Source organism: Narcine bancroftii, chromosome 13 (assembly GCF_036971445.1).
Source record: "Narcine bancroftii isolate sNarBan1 chromosome 13, sNarBan1.hap1, whole genome shotgun sequence".
NCBI lineage: Eukaryota > Metazoa > Chordata > Chondrichthyes > Torpediniformes > Narcinidae > Narcine > Narcine bancroftii.
The window spans coordinates 9,682,823-9,695,406 of record NC_091481.1 but is presented as its reverse complement, the minus strand read 5'-3'; the positions used below and the strand labels follow the sequence as shown (position 1 = coordinate 9,695,406).

General features: G+C 36.5%; 1 protein-coding gene across 6 annotated transcripts in view; it reads right to left on the bottom strand.

The window, feature by feature from the left end:
• The window catches only part of exoc4 (exocyst complex component 4), a 325,936-nt gene that overhangs the window by 273,555 nt on the left and 39,797 nt on the right, over nucleotides 1-12,584 (bottom strand). For all 6 annotated transcript variants that reach the window (XM_069907799.1, XM_069907801.1, XM_069907802.1 and 3 more), the window contains exons 7-8: nucleotides 11,341-11,486; nucleotides 6,939-7,027 (exon numbers count right to left, since the gene is read on the bottom strand). In XM_069907799.1, the coding sequence (XP_069763900.1) occupies nucleotides 6,939-7,027; nucleotides 11,341-11,486 (235 nt within the window). The remainder of the gene's footprint in view (nucleotides 1-6,938; nucleotides 7,028-11,340; nucleotides 11,487-12,584) is intronic.

Sequence of the window (12,584 nt, the reverse complement as noted above, 5' to 3'; positions counted from 1 at the left end):
AATTTTCTTCAGAAGAATGGAAAAGTTGAATAACTTTAAGATGATGAGAGAGCATTACAAATTAACTTCAAAGGGATTTGGGTATTTTTATAAATAAATAATACCGAATGAACATAAAAGTACAGCAAAAGAAAAGGAAGGCAACTGTATGTGCAGTTTTTGTGTCCTAATCCAATGAAATATTCACATGTGGATACAATGACAGGTTCATTTTGAGCCTTTGTGAAATGGGAGTGTTATGCTTTAAGGAACAATTGAACACATGGAATTATCATTTTCATAATTAGTAGACAGAGAGACGAATATAAAAGATGAATATTTGTTAAATCAGGTATTACTGATGTTCAAAGGTACCTTGTACTCTGCACAATTACTTAAGGGCAACACAGTATACCAGTAATAAGCAATCAGGATGAAAAATTATAGGTTTGCCTTTATTACAAAAGGATTTGAATAAGGTAGTCTTGTTGCAATTGCATGGGGTTGGGGAAACTCCACCTGGAGTCAAGTACAACGATTTGGTCTCCTAATCTAATAGAGAATATATTGGGCATGGAAAGAGTGCAAAGATTCACTAGACTTTTTCTAGGGATAGTGGGTTTGCAGTATGAGGAGAGATTTATTGTCTGGACTTTTGATGAAAAGACAAGATTTCACTGAAATCAATAAAATTCTCTGGGATATGTTCAGCTGTATGCAGGAAAAACATTGCTCCAGAATGTGGAATCCAGGACCAAGAGGGTCAGTTTGAGAATAAGGGCTATCCATTTAAGGCAGAAATGAGGAGATGTTTGTTCACCTTCAGGACAGTGAATATTTAAAATCCTCTACCCAAATCAGCTGTGGAGGCTTGGCCAATATGCCAAATCAAAACTGAGGTTGATATACTTCTGAGCATAAAAGCAATCAAAGAATGTTGGAGTGTGTGAGTGAATAGGACTGACGCAGCGGTCAGCCATGCTCTCTATGAACGGCAGGCTCAAAAGTTTGATTCTTCATTCCTGCTCCTTTTTTTCTATGTTCCTAATGCTTGAAATTCCATGATGACTTGACCATGGAGATGTTGAGGCATTGTTTCCCTTGACTGAAGAGTCAATAACTGAAGGTCACAGGCTTGGGATAAGGAACTAATCAGTTGAGACATAGATGAGAGGAATTACTTAATTCCACAGATTACACATCTTTGGAATTTACTTGGTCACAGGGTTCAGATATTGGGCTAGATCTTTGGGGATTAAAGGAATCAAGATAAATGGGAGTATGAAGAATATATACAAGTTTAACCATGAGCTCAAAGGGCCACAATGCCAACCCATGTCCCAATTTGATGGTGCATTTGTTCTCTTGTGTCTAGACCTATGGATAACAATAAATGAAATCAGATTAACCGGTAATGTCTTTCCCCACAATGACTCGTGAGTCATTTCTCCAGGCAAACTGGCTGTTGCATTTTTCATTAGAAATAAAGTACACATAAAATCTGGATTTATTCTGTAACACATGTTGATTTATATCTAACCTTGTGTGTTCTACTGATGAAATTATATACTCATAACCAGCATTACAAACACTAAACATAAAAATTACTCACTAGACTTTGTGTATTATTTTTTAGGTGTTGTCATCAAACCTGCAAATTTGTAAATACCACAAGCTCAATACATTGAGAATTTTCTTATTGTTATTCTCCAAGCAAGACAAAACTGACTAATTTCAGAGTAGCCAGGACCCAATTCCCTTTTCTGATTTTCTACTCAACCTTCTGTATGACTGAGGATACACCAGCACAGAACTTTGTAATATTAAATTATAGCATCATGACATCATGAAACACAAATAAGAAAAATTTAGTCATTTGTGATCACTTGAGTATCTACAATCATATTTAAGATCACCTTGGAGACAGCGGCTGAGAAATCTCCAGCAGTTTGGTTTTTTTTGCTTCATGATCCCATTATTGACAAATTTATTTTATTGTAGATTTTTTTTTAGCTGATTTAGCTTCCCATTTATTTTGGTGGATCATGAAATTAGGTCTCCAAATCATTAAATTACTTGTCTAAACAATCACTGTGCTCTGTCACTGACAAGAAATAAGGAAATGATTACTAAACCTACTGGTTCACTCAATACCTTTGCAAGGCTCGTCAGTGCACAGAAACAAGGAAATCATCATTCCCAGTCAAGAAGGTTGATTTCCAAAAGAGAACAACAGTTTATTTTTAATGAAAAAATAAATTGGGAAAACAATATCCTTGCCCTTTCCACGCTGCATACTCACTGTTTCTCTCAGTTAGATCTTCAAGAATTGACAGAAAATGCTGTGATTAACTGTAACAAAATGTAAATAGGGAGCTATATTTGCACTCCCCTGCACAATTAATCAATAATAAACCAAAAACACAAAATGAATTAATTTACATTCAAATAGATGACAATAGGCAGGTTTACATTAATTTAAACACTAACTAAACCTCATCAGTTAAATTGGGCTGAAGCTTCTCAGTCCAGCACATTAGCAAAAAGAAAACATAATCTGTTTATTCTAGCCAGTTTTACTCACTGATGTAAAATTGTCAGGCCTGGTGTCAATGTCACAAAGTTTGACAGGAGCAGATGTTCTGAGGTTAAAGCTACATAACGTATTCTTCTCCCTGAGGCAAAACACAATTAAAAAGACGGGGTGGGGGGGGTGGTAAAGCAGATGCCACTAAGGTACCAACATATTCTCATCTATTGTAACATTTCAAAAATAAATAATAATTGGGTAGACTGGCAATGAAAGATTTCCAGTCATTTTTATTGCATGGTGATAGCCTTTTACAACATTTTTTGTAGTTGCAATAAGCTTCCAGGTTACAAGATGATACAAGCTAAATGAAATAATGGTGAACAAAATAATTAACCAGCCTGGTGACACAATGACTTTCCATAACAAGCAAATTGGATATTGTTTTCCCAATTTATTTATTCATTAAAAATAAACTGCTGTTTTCTTGGAAATCCACTTTCTTCACTCAGAATGATGATTACCTACCAGCACCTGTACACCTACCAGCCTTGCAAAGGTATTGAACGAACTAGTAGGTTCAATGAAGGTTTAGTAATCATTTCCTTGTTTCTTGTCAGTCACAGAGCACAGTGACTGTTTAGACAAGTAATTTAATGAAGTAATGACTATATCATTAACTTCCACAAGATTTTCTGCGATCAAAAAGAGACCAATAAATTGTGTGAAAATTGGATAGATGCTTCCGACAAGATGGCGCCACAGAATTGAACCAAGTCCAGAAAACCATAAAGATATTGAGGTCCCACTAAATCACGGAACATGGTGAGTGCCAGAACTCAAGGCAGTGCCTCAAATTTCCTGGACAGAGCAGAGTTCTGCTGAGTTTGTGTTTCAGAATTGGAAATAGAATGTGAATTTTCCAATGTTATTTTGAGCAAAGTTACAAATAAAATTTGAAGTTTTCAGAATGTATTTGGATTTAAACAAAAATTTATAGACTCATTCGATTGAAGAGGAGCAGAAAAAAAAATGGCCTGTCCACAATATCCACCTCAAGAATTTTATTGGTAAGAACCTGGAACCTTTAATGCCATGCATCCTTCAAACTGCAGCAATGAAACTAAACAATAGAGCTAAATTGCAAAGTGAAATCTCTTCCAATGTTTGAAATAAATGCTTTCCTTCATTGTACTGATTGTATATTGTGGCTCTTCCTCCTGAACAGCAATGTCAGAACATCCTCACCACAAGGATTGCAGTGGATTGCCAGGATCGAGGCAATTGTTCTGCGATAACACTATTCCCCCATCCTTGTTAATTGCTGTGATCCTTCCATTTTCCACCTTTTACCTCCTGCCTTGCCCCTCTCTCCCCCCCTCCATTTTATTCAGATGCCTGCCTCCATTTTGTTCATAATTTGATGAAGCCTGAAACATGAAATATGTATGTTTATCTTGAAAAGATAAAGTACGCTGTTTGACCTGCTGAGATTATTCTCCAGCATTGTATTTTTACTCTGTGATAATACCATGCAGGTTTTAAGAAAAACTTTAAATTAAAGAAAAAATAGACATACATACAGCACAGTAACAGGCCCTTTTGGCCCACAAGGCTGTACAGCCCAATTACATCTAAATGATCTACATTCCCCCATACAACCCACAGTATGTTTTGAACGTTGGGAGGAAACCAGAGCCCCCAGGAAAAGCTTACGCAGACACGGGGAAAACAAAGAAACTCCTTACAGAGAGCACATGATTCGAAACCTGGTCCCGATCACTGACCCCGTTGCTCAAACTGCGATACTAACGATGCCACACTGATGCTCCCAATCTACATTATGAATCCTCTGCACTTCACTAAGCTGACAATTTAATGCAGAACAAAGGGAGAACTCTTGGTACTGAATGATTTGTTACATTGATGCATTTCTTCATTCCTACAAGTTCAGAGGGGATTTGCAACATCACCTCCTCCTTAGTGACCCTCAACAAAGGAACACCTCAAGGCGATGTGCTTTGTCCCCTCCTCTATCCCCTCTGTAACCATAATTGTGCAGCCAAATCCAGGTCCAGCACAATCTATAAATTTGCTATTGATATCACCTACCGTTGTTGGTTGAATAACAGTTGATGACAAATCAGAATCTGGGATGAAGGTCGATAATCTGGAGATGTGGTGCCAAGACAATGATCTCTCAACATCAGCATTATTGTGGATTTCAGAAGAAGAGACCAGTGGACCACACACTTATCTTCATTGACAGGATGGCAGTTGAGACGGTTCGTTCCTTCAAGCTCCTGGGAATCCACATATCATCCTGAAGCCAGCCTACTGAGGCAACTATGAAGAAGGCATACCAATGTCTCAACTTTAAAGAAGTCTGAGGAGATATGGCACGTCATCGAATACTCTATCAAGCTTCCACAGGTCACTGTGGCAATACTCTGATTGGTTGCCCAGAGCCTAGTTGGAATCTTGAATGCTCAGGGATGCAGAAGACTACAGAAAGTGGCCAACCTAGCCAAGTCTATAATGGGCACTAATCTCCCTTCCATTGAAGACATTTTTGTGAGGCCCCACCTCAGGAAGTCATCCAACGTCATAAAAGATCCCCACAACCTTTTCTTGCTACTATCTTCAGGCAGCATTTACAGAAGCCTGAAGTCTGACATCTCTAAGTTTGAGAATAATTATTTTCCCCAATAGTTATGAGGCTCTTATACACTTCCTGGACAACCCTCACCATAAACTACTCCAGAACCAGATCAATAAAGAATCTGTTTGCACAACTTTTTGTATTAACTGCAAATGTGAATCTATCCTACTTTAGTTATAACTCCTTTTGTCTCATGGTGCATTGTGGTAAAGTAATTTAAATTACAGTTGTTGGTGTATCCAATGTAACTGAAGTGAAACATGAAAGTGCTGTGATTGTAGCCAAACACAAATGCTGGATGAACTCAACCAGCCTTGCAGCATCAAGACTGACATTTCGGGCCTGAACCCTTCCTCAAGGAAGGATTGAAAAAAGACAGGGATCTGAAGGACACCTCTCTTTTTTTACTCACATCTTGAAGCAAGGCTCAGGCACGAAATATCAGTAATACATTTTTACCTCCAGCACTTCTGTGGTTTGACTATCCTACGTAACTGTTTGGATGCAGTCAAAAGTATTCTGGTTCACCTGTACATTATGTATAGAGCTATAAACTTTCATATCATAATCACATCATATCACATAAGGCATAATGATAATTCCAGTCTGAATGACGGCGTGGGACTAACAAGTGTGCCACCCATCATTCTGATGACTCTAATACACTGCAAGCGATCTTAGGCACATAATGTGTGTGCAACAGTTCTCCACTGATGGCATTTGTCACCCAGGAAATTGTCCTGCTTTTACTGCGACAAGCTTTCGCAGTTTCTATCATGATCTGCTTCCCCAACTCTTTAAAAACATTTTGTATTCCATATAATTAGAGATAATGAGGGTTTACCCTAAAAACTGAATGCCACTGATGTACTGATTATTAAAACAACAGCTATCTCATTCATTGAAACATAACTCAAGGAGAATACAAACCATCCTGGGTTACTTCCACCCAATGGATGGACATCCATACCAATTAATAGCTCCCATAGTTTATTAATTCAAAACTCTGATGTCCGTGCGTATGTTTGCACTTATGAAGGGCAGAATTAGTTTCTCTATTTCCATTTATGGTAATTATTTTTACTTATCAGTCTTATGTGCCTTTGATGCTATTTATTACGACACTGCAGTTTTTACCACGGAGTGATATTTGTATCAAGTATTTTCTGACACGATCACAATAGACTTACGGATGTCTGTTAAAAAAAAACATTTGTGACACAGAAATAGATTTGATCCTTGTCCCAAAGGAAGTAAACAGTATTCTGAATATTCAGACAAAAAGTTAACAAATAAGCTTCTCCATTGGCATTATTCAGTCCCAACTCAAGAGACAGTAAACCACACCATTATCATACAGTTTGATCTTTGGATGACCTCCACGATCATCTATAAGCAATGATCAGTAATTTTATCCCTCTTTTCTCTAACCCCCCCCCCCCACCAAAATAAATGGTGCTTAGCTTTTTTTTTCCAAAGAGAGGAGTCAATGTTTCCGGTTTGTCACTCCTCCTTTTGTTACTAAACCTATTTGTTAATGTTCTGACCTATTTTAATAGCCTCCATCCCTTGTTCTCCAATCAGATAAACTGATTCCACATTTCTGGGATTTCATTCGTTCACATCATAACACAGCTAATTTATTGAAATCATTCAACCTACCGGAGAACAAGATAAAGATATTAGCTTACAACCTTTGAATATCTCTCCTTTTGGTCCACAGTTCTGTTTGCATCAAGGAGAAAAGGTCTAATTCATTTAATTTACCTTGTAGCTCTCCACTTTTGCTGTACAGTTCACGTCTCTGTTCACGCAGGTATGCACTCATACTGATAGCATGTGATGATGATTCAAACCTGCAAATGGGTAAACCGTTTGGAAAAATATGTCATTTTTATTTCTCTACAATGTTCCCCTTCAAGACATATACCTCGTGAAACGAATGAATTTGAATGGTTTATTTTTGTGTTCATTTACCAGTTATTTCAGTTTTGCACATTCTGCATTTTTGTTAGCTAATATCTCTCCTCCCTTTCAACTCATTGCAGACATACTTTGTTTCTTTTGGTTCTGATTGAAACCTGTTAAAAATGATATAATCCAGGACGTCGGTCTCATGTTAATTCCATTTCTCTCTCCTCAAATGCCACTTGAGTTGCTCAGTATTTCTAGCTTCTTATGTTAGAGCAGCACAGTTTGTGGTCATTAGCACAAAGCTATTACAATGACAGTGACCTGGGTTCAGATCTGGCACTGTCTGTGAGGAGTTCATACATGTGTCTGCATGAGTTTTCCTTGGGTGCTTTGGTTTCTTCCCACATTCCAGAGGTATGGGATTCGTAGGTTGATTGGCACATGGGTGTATTTGGGTGGCAAGGGCTCGTGGGCTGGAAGGGTCTTTACCATGCTGTATCGCTAAATTTAAATTTTAAAAATATTTAAAAATTAAAAATAAAATGAATTGAGGACCTGCAATTCACTAAAACCCGTTACCTTGAATACAAGGAACCATTAGAACAAAAAAATGAAATAAATAAATTTGAAATAAATAAGAATAAATTAAAATTTAAATAAAATTGTAAAAGTATATGTTCTCTGAGGTAATACATAAACTTTCGGTGAAGTGGGTGCAAATATTCAGCCAGAGGAGTACCTTGGTTATGTTTTGCTCATAGCATAGCAGCTGTTTGAATAAAGTTGTGTTTGAATAAAATGGTGTCGCCTAGGATGGAAGAGCTGGTTGATGCTGCATGCCATTGGGGTGACTTTCTTAAAGTGTCTCTCTATCCCTGCTTAGTAAGAGTCTTTATCTTTATTAGTTATTATTAAGTATATTAGTAAGGCTTCATCTGTAAACTTGTGGGACAGGGGTTTAATGATCTATAATGTTATTGTTCGTTTTTTGGACGGCACTGTGGAGGGGGAGGAACCTGCAGATGCAGTGATGTAAAATATTTTCAAGGAATGTGACTGAAAATAAAGTAAAAATGCTTTAAGATATATACAGTTTATTCACAAAAGTGAAATTTGTCCAGTGTAAATACAGTATAGTATTTTTTCTTTTAAACTGTTTATTCTTAATGCAGGTGTATCAGTTAGGCATTGAAAGAGTGAGTGCCGGATACCAGGGGGATTGACTATTCTGTTAATCTGCTTCCATTGCTTTGGATCTTAACATGTTATGCAGTTCCAATGTTCCTAGTTTCAATTTAAATTTGAGGAATTTTATTTTAAATTATTATTTCTCCTGTGGCATAATAGTATGGTAAGAAGACAAAAGATGTAGATTTTTAGCACCTCAAAAAAGTTACTTGCATTCTTGAAAATTCCATTCCTTATCTGAAAATGACCACATTGCTTGTATTGATAATCATAATTCATTATCATTATATACGAGCTCTGAGAAGTTTTCAAAATTATTTTAAGCATCAGCTCAATAATTACCCGCTGCTTTATAACTCAAGGGTCCCATCTAAAACATTTTATGCATTGTTCCCTTGTAATAATTCTAATTAATTACAATATCCAATCTTTATTCATCCCATGCTGATAGAAAATTAATCTAAAATACTAATCCTACATCAAGCTTCTTGTGAGATAATTTGTGCATCAATCCAGATAAAACTTACTGTTCTACACACATTCTAACAACCTCTTGTACTTGTCAAATGTGGAGGCCATTTTTTTTTAAACAAAAGGGTAAATTAACACTTCTACCTGTTGATTTTGGAATTTTCACAGTTCATTTTGGAATTTGTTAATCTAATATACTCTGTTAGTCAAAGATATGGAAGGTTGAAATGCATTCTGCTTATAATTTATCTAATTCAAAAAGAAATTAGTGAAAAAAATCATTGGATGAATGACAATGCTTTCTAACATGAAGAGTTAATGGATGGAGACGCTGGAATCATTCTCCATTCTGCCTTTCTCATTATTTTATTGATAAACAAAATGTTATGCTTCAAATAACTATTTTTCTTGCACTCACTATAACAATGAATATTTATTATCTATCTTTTATATTTTTTGTCTCTTTCCGTACTGGAATTAATTTCATATACTGAATTCAGTTGTAAATTATTTTGCAAGTAGCCTCCGTTTGGTTAAATTTCAATGCATATGTACTATTTTATGTGAAGACAATAATTATCAACCCTGGATCAAGTATTAACACTCTGAAGAGTTCTGTATTTTAAGCTCAGATGCTTTACTGCTCATACATAATTGTTCAACTGAACCAATTCATTGCCTCAACATACAAGAGGCAGAATTAAGTGGAAAGTGGAAAGACAGAAATTCATGACACAAATCATTACTGTCTTGGCCACACTAAAATCCCTAAATTATTTGGACTGGATTAAAATAATACTTCAATTATTCTAAGATGCAAATTGACATAACAGTATAGGAGGATGATATAGGAATAGTTAGCATGGGTTTGTGTCCCATTAATTTAATTCAGTTTTTGAAGAGGTGACCAAGAAGAATGATGAGGGCAGGGCAGTAGACATTGTTTGCATGTACTTTCAAAAGGCTTTCAACAAAGTTGACTGGTCAAGAAGATATGGTAGCTAATTGGATACAACTGGCTTGCTGAAAAAGAGTCAGAAGTCCAGGGTTGTTTTTCAGACTGGAGGCCTGTGATGAGAGGTGTACCGCAGGGATTGGTGCTGAGTCCCTGACTTTCATCATATACATTAACAATTTAGATGAGAATGTTGGTGCCATAATTAGTAAGTTTGTACTGGACAGAGAAGACTGTCTAATGTCACAATAACATATAGATCAGTGGTTTTTAACCATTTTCTTTCCACTCACATACCACCTTCAGTAATCCTTATGCCATAAGTGTTCTGTGATAAGTAAGGCATTACTGAAGGTGGTATGTTAGTGGGAGAAAAAGGTTGAGAACCACTGCTCTAGACCCAATTGCAACTAAAATATTTTGCTTGAGAAAAATTGTCATTGGCCCATTTTGTTTGGAGTTATAAAACCGTGCGCATAAGCAGGTCAATTAGGTACGATGAAAACAGTGGCTTTCAAACTTTTTCTTTCCACTCACATACCGCTTTAAATAATCCCATACGAATCACAGAGCACCTATGGCCCAGGGATTACTTAAAGTGGTATGTAAGTGGAAAGAAAAAGTTTGAAATCCACTGATCTCGATCAACAAGCAAGATGGGCAAAGGAATGGGAGATGGAAGTTAATTCAGACAAATGTAATGTGATGCATTTTGAGAAATTAAAACAGGGCAGGACTTGCACAGCAAATGACAAGGCCCTGGTGATTGTAGTACAATAATGAGACCTAGGATGACAAGTATATAGTTCATTGAAAGTGGGGTGTCACAGGTAGTCAAGATATAGAAGATATATAGGACCATCTCAGGAAGGCTCCTTGGTTGCCATGGTTGAGTTGGGCCCGTAACTCTGGGATATCAGTATCTTAAGTCAATAAGGTGATGCCATTGAGATGAAAATTGCTCTAAACTTCCATCTGTGCAGCCCAAAAAAATATTTGCATAACATTTAGATACACAGTACGTTGTTATTCCACATCTCTGCCTGTGTTTTTAAACAAAATACACTTTTCCCTTTCCTTCTTATGCACAGTCCAAAACAACAAATTCCTGGGGCAGCATTTATAATTTTAAGTAATTATTTCCAGTAATAATATGCAACCACGAATTGAGCATCATGACAGTTGAAGTGATGAATTTGAAAATGTTCCAAATCTTGATTAGGTCACTGTCAAAACAAGGTTACAAATGCGCAAGTTCATGAAGCAGGATTGCATGAATCACATTTTAATTTCTTTATTCCTGCAAGCCCATTTACTTGGAAGTTCACATATTCTGTTTTCCAAAATACTTTCCAGTTATATGGGGATGCTTTTTGGCTTACAGGCTCTTCTGCGGTATTCAGGGACACTGCTCAGAACTGGTTTATGTGACTCGTGCATGTAAAGAAATAGAATCAAGGGATGAGATTTTAAAAAATGATAATTTTGCCAGATTGCACATTCTAATCCTGCTCCAAATTTCATACTTATATACACTGAAGGAAAGTCAAATAATTTATTTTATTTGATACTAAATTTATCCAACCAATAATCATTTTACTTCTAAATTCCACAGTAAAAGTTAAACTATATGATTCTTACTTAAAAAGGGAGATCTTGGGTCTCAGAGGTTTCTTTTTGGCAAAGAATGCTGCAAAGTCACTCCCAGAGCTGGCATAACTGAGCTGAGAAGAAGGTTCAGAGGCAGTTCGAGTGTTCTTCACATCTAAGTAGTCTGTCAACAGTATCTGTAAAGACAAGACAATTACGTGAACTACACAATACATACTTCTGCAACAACTCCACAAGTCTCTCAATTATAGTCTCATTCTTTTACATCACAGGGGCAGTTCAACCAGGCTCAAAGACATGAATAAATACAAATATTTACACCTTTTGATTTGTACTGACGGGCAGTTGTGTGCCACAAAAACCTAGGAGACTAAATGTAGACAAGTCACCCAGACCTGATACCCTCTATGCTGGAGTTTTATGGTAAATCACTGCAGAAAATTATGAACCCATTTGTTGAAATTTTTAATAACTTGCTGAACTTCAGAAGGGTACCAGTAGATCAGAAAACAGAAAATGTGACTTGCTTATTCAAAAAAGGAGAAAGGGAGATGGCAGAGAACAGTAGGCCAGTTGATTTAAAGTGAATATTGGCAGATACTGAAATAAATAATCATAGGAAAAGCTAATGATTTATAAAGTTGAATATAATTAATCCTAGTCAACATGATTTTCTGAAAGTTGCATCATATTTGACAAATTTGCTTGAATTCTTTGAGAATATAACAAGGAGAATTGTTTGAGAGGAACCTGTAGATATGGTGTGATTACATTTCCTAAAGGCATATGGTAAAATGCAACATAAAAACACAGTACACACGTTAAAAGCAATGGTATCAGAAGAAATGTGAAACTGGATTGAAAACTGGCTGTCTTATAGAAAAGCTGAGCTGAAATGTTGATCCTTTACAGACTGGAAGGAGATAACTAGAGGTATGCAGCAAAGATCAATTCTTGACCCCCAATTGTTCACTGGATACATGAGTAATCTGGAGGCAGGAACAGAATGTAAGGTTTCAGGGTGGCAATAATATGAAAATTGATGGAAGGGCATGCTGTGATAAGGACATTATGATTCTGAACTGGGATTTAGATTGAGTGAATGGGCAAAAGAATGGCAAATTGAATTAATCTGGGAAGATACGAGGCCATCCACTTTGGCAAGAGCAGATTATTCTCTAAAACAGAGGGAATAAAAGTGAGTGAAGTACAAAAGGATCTGGATATTCTTGTACATGAATCATGAACAGTTAGCAGATAGATCCAACAAGCAG